This window comes from Hippocampus comes, unplaced genomic scaffold (assembly GCF_001891065.2).
Source record: "Hippocampus comes isolate QL1 unplaced genomic scaffold, H_comes_QL1_v1.1 scaffold147, whole genome shotgun sequence".
Taxonomy (NCBI): Eukaryota; Metazoa; Chordata; class Actinopteri; order Syngnathiformes; family Syngnathidae; genus Hippocampus; species Hippocampus comes.
The window spans coordinates 1,480,006-1,487,585 of NW_017805009.1; the positions used below are offsets into that span (position 1 = coordinate 1,480,006).

Consider the following 7,580-nt stretch of genomic DNA (forward strand, 5'->3'; position numbering starts at 1 on the left):
GGTGTGTTGGGGTGTGTGGGTGTGTGTGTGTGTGTGGGATCGGGTTTTGGGAGTGGGGGGGGGGGCAGTGGAGCAGGGGGCTAGTTGAAGGTGGGAGCTGATACATCTGGCTCATAGATGAAGTTCGCCACCGTAAAGCAGGATTAAAAGAGCTTTTCAGATTCGGTTAGTGGGCTGTGAATAGCCAGCAGATCAAAAACAAGCCATATTGTGTGAAGGCCACGTTCACGTGTGAATAGGAATAATGCTTAGACAACTGAGCTGATAAAATAGAGTAGATAGCACTGCGAGACATATTGTGAGTTGCACACGCTAGTCACAAATCATCATCTGGGTCACTGGGTCAGTATCACTGTAAAGTGTTGTTGGTGTTCTCATCAGATTCACGCAGTCATCGTGAAATTGCATTGAATCGATCGCATCTGCACTATTGCGGTTGTCTCAAAAAAACGCTTCGCCTCTCACCTGAGTGGGCTTATCCGCTCATGAAAGAAAGCTTGGCTAGGATGACACGATGCAGTCCAGAGAGTTTTTTAAGACATGTTTTCTTCAATTTCTAAGGCTGCATGATTTTGGATGAATATGTGATATGCGTTATGGGTGTTGAATGTCGCAATATTGATATGATTGCAATATTTAAAGTGCACCTAAAGAAATGACAATATTTTCGAGAATTTAAAAGGTTAAAGTCAGATCAAAGCATACAATTCCATATGAAATGTTTGTTTTGTTTGTTTATTGTTTATTGAACATAAAAACATATAATTGCCTGTCTTTGCATAACGTATGTTGCTCGGGCATTTATGGCAATATTTTTTTTGGTATATAGTGCAGCCCTATTTTATACCTTTTTTTATTGTATGAACATGATTTTTTGTATGTATGTTCCCGATGCTGCTCTGCTAACTAGTGTGTGCAGTAAGTGTTTAAATGACACAAAATCTGTTTTTTGCATGGTTATATTTTCCACAAATGATTTAATAAAATGAGTCATTTTGATCACGTAGATTCTATTTTCTCAGTCATACTGAAGATTTTGCACGTGTCACTGAAATTGTTGTCTCCCCTGTCATGAGTGCTCACTTTTATTATGAACAAATTTGTTATGTTTTTGTTTGGTTACGTTTGGTTTTGTTCCCTCATGCGCCCTTTTTGTCACCACCTGTTCTCGTCGTCAGTGTCCCTTGTGTTTAGCCAATCAGCTCCCTCAACACTTTGTGTCTTGTCCAGGTGTTTCTCGTTGTCTCGTCACTTTGCTTGTATTTCGTTCCCTGAGTTCCGTCAGTCTTCGTTGGGTCATCGTGAGTTGTGAGTATGTGAGTGTCTGTGTGCTCCGCTCCTGTCACAGGTTTCGTTTGTAACTTTGGCTCCTTGTGATTTCCGGGACTTTGTTTGAGCACTTGTAGTTAGTAGTTTTCCAGTGTACTCCTGTTTGTATTTTTGTTAACCCATGTGCTGCAGTCGATCTAAATAAGTTTATATAACGCAACATACAATTTTACAAAAATTGTAAAAGTATTATTCCTGAATATTTATTTCACTTTCAACCACTCGACATGTTCAGTGGCATCAGTGCTATACATACACATATAGTTCTTATTTTTTTCTTTGTATTTTTGCCCTCTATGGACAATAAAAGCGGTATTGTGCTATGACCAAAACATAAATATAAATCTATATAAATAAAACATGAATTGGAATATTTCATATCACACACTTTTTATGCTGTGTCTTTGATTTAAAGATGACAATACGCAAAAATCTGCAAAAATTGTAGAAATTGTAACATATGGGGTAACCCATGTGTTACAAACATCGTAGAAATTGCAGCACAAGGGGTACATACATGTTGGTCAGTTCCACCCTGCTCCTCCAACTGCCATCACGCAAAACGTGACAAAATTTTTCATTTACAATTGAGGAATTTGACAAGTATTGGATCTTGTGCACCTAATTGAATATGGGATATGATTGTTTTTTTTTTAACCATATACTGTACATGGAAATACCAAATCTATTCATATTTTCCTTTACTTGAATAGGTAGTGACAACACAGGCCTTTGAGAAAAAACAAATCAGTCAAGTATAAATAATAATAAATACGTGATCTGATATGCAATCTGCTTTTAGCGCTTAAGTGTACCCTGCACTGCCCGTTCTCTGTCTACGTCTGTTCTGATAGAACCGGCCTGTGTTCAGTTGATCATTTGGGATAATTTTCTGACTTAGTGAATTAAGGACAAAAACACTGGTGTTTACTCTGCAGATTATCATAAAATGGATGAAGCTGCACTAAGCATGGTATTGCATTTGAAAACCCGTATTAGAGGCAACTCACACCCAAACAAATCGTATCTGCGCTGCATTTAAATGTGCCGACTCGAAATGTTGTGCAAGACGCATTAGTAGGATGTCGACCTCTGAAAAACAGCGTGAATGAAATCTCAGAGCCTTTCTGTGTCAAACTCAGTCATCATGCCCCTCCAAGGAAGTTGACATTTCAGGAGTTCATTCACCGTCGTCTCCTCTGGTTTTCATCTCGACTCACCCAAAAAGCCTGCGATGGCGTCTGACAGTTCACAGGGCACGCCAGTACTATATGTGCCACCCTCATGACAGCCCAGAAGCCTTTAGTAGAGCACAATGGCTTCTTTTCCCCATGCTTTTCACCTTGCTGTATGTGGCAGACAGAGCGCAAGGAAACAGAGGAGGAAGCTGGAAACAAGGTTGTCCTGACTTAGCCCAACAGGCCCCACAGTGACAGATGTGCAGTTTAATACCAGAGTTGGCAGCATCTCTGGCCAGAGGAATATAAACTGGATCCAGAATGCAGTGCAACAAGGTACTTAACATGCAACCTCTTCCCTTTACAGCCTGTACATGTCCTTCTCAGGACTTCACCTATTTTTTTAGTCCACGGAAATCACAATATTAATCTTATGACCATTTCCAAAGTCCCTCCAAAGCTGTGTTTATCCTAGTCTGTGTAAGATTAAAATACATGATTCCTCATTGCCACTTACCGTATTTTCCGGACTATAAATCAGTTTTTTTCATAGTTTGGCCGGGGGTGCGACTTATACTCTGGAGCGACTTATGTGTGAAATGATTAAGACATGATATCATTTCACATGAAACTGCAAGGGGGTGCTCTAGGCCTATGTTGACACTTTCCACATTGGCAGTAACTGACAAAAACAACTGACGATGACTCTGACATAAGCAACATAGAAGAGGAAGCGTCGCATCTTCTACCTCCGGAGTTCCCGGAGATCTTTAAAAGTGACACAGAGGATGAAAGATTTCATTGGATTTGGTGATTTGGAGTGACACTGATGGTTCAGTAAACTTGTTAGCATGTTTTTAATGCTATAGTTATCTGAATAACTCTTAATGTTACGTGAACATACCAGGGGCATTCTCAGTTTGCTGTTTATACGTCATGTACCGTTAGCATATCGTACACTTATTCAGCCTGTTGTTCTCTCTTTTTATTTTTATTTGCCTTTCAACTTTATTTTCAAATGACATGTCTGTTCTTGGTGTTTGTTTTTATGAAATAAATTTCCCCGGAAAATGCGACTTGTACTCCAGTGTGACTTATAGTCCGGAAAATACGGTAGTTGAAAACTTGGAATATGAGCCAACCTCTTCACTTATCACCACGCGAGCTGCTTTTAGCTGACAAACCTCAGAGCAAATATGTTGCCCCAGCTGCTCCGATCTCTCATATTTGTCATATCCAGAAGACCAGAAGCTTCCTCTTTTCCATGGCAGAGTCAGAAAGCATCAGTGTTGCCATGCAGAAGTTACAATAGCTTCCGATAGCCACCTCTCCCGTTTTGCACAACATAACCCCACCGACCCCGAGGATGAAGAATACAAGCTGATACTTGGACCTGGGTTCAACTTCTACTGATCCCAAATGAAAATGTTACATGGATAAAATTAAATGCAAAGTCGTGCAAATGTGAACTGCAGCAGGCAGTGCAGAAACTTCAGGTTGTGACTGTATCTGAATCTTGTTCACTCCTACAGGAGGTTAAATCTCTCCAGTTAAAATTGAAATGAGAAGTATAATCATGCAGTCCGGGAAAGGTTGAAAGTTTATTCAATGACGTCTTCTCACAAGTGCATTTGTAAATACCATCCCACATTAACAGTTGAAACTAGCCTTTTATTTGAGTCTACCAGTAATTAGTTTTGAAGGGGGAAAATATATAAAAATCATTTCAGTTTCATTCTTTACAGTCCTTTTTTTTCTTTTTTTTTTCTTTTTTACTGAGCCATTTTCTCATTGCCATAATTCTGCTAGCCTCTTTGAATCTACAACCTTGAATCAGCATTGGGAATTCTAATGAGCCATAATGGCTTTTAGCATATGTAGCAAACAGCTGGCACTCACAATTTGACTCCCAAAAGCATCATTGAAGACAAAAAGAATTGTCTCCTTTTGAAGTTAATACGGTAGATGGATACAAATATGTCTCATGTTGTTAGTCAGTCATTTTGAGAATTTGCAATTGTTAAGCAAAGATGCTACATTTCTCCTAAAAAAGTTTCTATTGAACAGAACTATTATGTTTTTATCAAATGTTTCCAATACATAGCATTTTATATCAGATCATCGGGTTTCGAAATATTTTCCTTGCTATAACTGCAAACTGAATAAAATCTTTATAAAACGGTCGTCTCTCTCCGGTCCAAATGTCATCCAATCCATTCTCTTCTCTTGACCACTTTCACACACTTTCCATTTGTGAAATGGCTGTACTGTCTGCATGCACAATACATACAAAAGTGCATACAGTACTTTACAATCCATACATCTTCATGCATTATAAATGCAGCTGTATCACAGATTATGACTGCTTTTCAGTGATATTGTCAGATGACAAAGGACCATGGCATTGTTTGCAGTAATAGTGAGAGTTGTTTCCTTTCATTGAGGCAACCTCACTTAACAACATAATTGGAAGAAAATATTGGAAACACCTCCCAGTATGAGGGAGGGCAGTTCTATAAAACAGAAAACTCGATACACAACAATGAATAAAACATTTTTTTTCTTATTATGTCTGAAAGTCTACAGCAAATATTAGCACAATCAACATAAAATGTACAGAATCTTATTCGGAGGTTGATGTAATGTGCGCTGTTGGGGGTTTAGAGTCATTTATACGAGCTATTGACATGTATTTAAAAATCTTGGCCTGACTTGAAGATACTCAATTTGATCTGATTTGTTGTTGCCATAAATTAGGAAGCATGAGCTGAATGTCAAGATGCATTCAAAATATATTTTTTTTCAGAAAGACTTTGCAGGTGAGACAATTACTGCAGCAGGATACAAGCCAAATCCTCTTGAATCATCAAACATCTTTTGACAGCCTCATACACTCTACATATATCGTATTACTTGCTTTAGCGGGTGCCTTATAAAATCATAAATAAGATGATATATATGGTGCCCACACAGCATGCACCCCTGGAGGCTGCAAAGTGAGAAGCTGGAGAAGATAAACGGCAAGGGGGGATGCAGGCTGAGTGGGGTTTAAGCTTGCACAGTGATTGGTCGACATTGTCGTGCCCAATAAGATCGTTAAAGCTGATTTAGAGGAGAAAAATATGCAATGTTTCCATTTCATTATTTGTTGGCATTATCTCTATATAAATTAACTCAGATTGCAGTGGGAAATTAAATGATTGCATTAGCTTTTGACTTTTGTTGCTACAATATTTGCTCCCCCCCCCGTCCCCTCCCACCCCCGTGAACGTGGCCGTGCATATGGTCGTGCGTGTGGGTGCACATATTACTTCCCATAGAGAAACGGTGCATTATACATTAGGCATGGTTTAAGTTGCATGTCATTAAATCTTGCGCTCTTTTACTTATTCCTTGCTAAATGTTGCATATGCCATTATAGCTTTTGACACAGTGTGACATGTGTAAGGTCGCTGAAATGCTGTATCACTGCAGAGAGAAGATGTAAGTTTGTGTCACAAATGAGGACGTTTATCTATTATTTAGACTGGTAGAGAAAGCTGATTTTCGGCTTGCATGGCAGATCGCTACCTCCCCCTCACTGGTGAATGTGCACAAAATAAACAGTTCATTCACGCGGTTGCGGTTGTCCTTTTGGTCCATTTTCGAAACGCTGGTGCTAACTATAGTTTTGGAGCCTTCGTTAATCGTGTTTACTGTTAGTGCCCCGGGATATTTGATAAAGTTTGTACAATGCAGTCTTACCTTGGGCGACGACATTTGAAAAGGTGGCAAGTATCAGGTGTAAGATCCTCCAGTGGGGGCAGTTACAGTTCATTTTGGCACCCGTCAAGGCTCTTTCTTCGACAGAACTTTCGATCCTTGCTAGTTCGCTCCTGCTTCAGTAAATTGTGTTGCATGTGTCTTCATCCATGTCCACATGCGGTGCACCGACTGCCATCACACCTGTTGTGATACGCGTTGTGCAGGTGCCGACGAAGGCACGTCGAGATCCGCTCATCCGCTGCTCCGCTGTGCTTAAAAAGTTGCGCCGGACGAACCTCGCAAATGGCGTTCTTTGAAATGTCAGACCAAGAATGATGAAATCATTGGATTTAAAACGAAAGAAAGCAAGAATGCTCCGAGATGGATGTTAAACACCGAAACGAAGTTCCTCTCTCCTCGGGTGCTCCAGATTGATCGGGACTCTGCGGAGTTTCTAGCAGATCAGCGAGTGTCTCGAGCTCAGCCCAGGGCACTAATGTCATCATCATCTGTCACTGTTCATCCGTCCGGGAAACCACGGCCACTGCGCAGCTGGTCGGATTAACCCTACTTGGTTTGACTGGCAAGCCAATCGTGACGTTGTACTTGTTTTCTCAAGGGAGATCACACGTTAATGAGGCTTCCCCTCAGCCGCTCCACTATAGCTTCCCTATTGATTCAAATGAAAGAGAATGATTAGAAATGGTTTCGCCGGGCGCGATCGAAAATATATTCGGCGCGTTACTACTGTATTGCGCGCCTGTTTATTACGTAACCGTTGGTCCTTTGATGCTTTGAAATGAAATTCTTTCATGTTCGTGTGTAGCTATTCCTTCGTCGTTATCAGTTTGTTGATCCCGGAAACGTGACAGCACTGCTTGCGTGCGAAATTTCCACTACGCTAACAGAAATAAGTGAAACCTCATTATAGTTCAAAACACAACTCCTGTGCCTACTGCAGCATTCGGGGGGGGGGGGGGCAATTGCGATTTGAAATGACTAGTTTGTGTCATCTCTGTGATCTCCTTTTATCCTACAAATGTAAACAACTGAATGTGCATCCTCCGAGACTGGTGATTCCGGAATTTTTGCCAGTTGTAGTATGCTACAAGTGTCACTAGGGGGAAACCGGCCGTTACTAGTAAAACACGGGGGTTAAACTAGTGCACTCGATTGTTATGAGTAATTTTGTTTTGATTGACAGATTGTTTTCTTTTGTGAGTGAGCATAAGATCTTCAAATATATGTTTAAACTGTCCCAATCAGTATGTGCCTGTTGTCCGAGTAGAGCCACAATGGGTTTTTTTTAAAAGTTTCTTCTTTTTTCCC

At 40.4% G+C, this 7,580-nt stretch overlaps 1 protein-coding gene across 1 annotated transcript in view; it reads right to left on the minus strand.

The window, feature by feature from the left end:
- LOC109511599 (transmembrane protein 132D) overlaps positions 1 to 7,185 on the minus strand; it is a 25,482-nt gene extending 18,297 nt beyond the window's left edge. Inside the window, exon 1 of the mRNA XM_019862802.1 lies at positions 6,252 to 7,185. Coding sequence (XP_019718361.1) covers positions 6,252 to 6,324 — 73 coding nt within the window. The 5' untranslated portion in view covers positions 6,325 to 7,185. The remainder of the gene's footprint in view (positions 1 to 6,251) is intronic.
- Between the last annotated feature and the right edge of the window lie 395 nt (positions 7,186 to 7,580).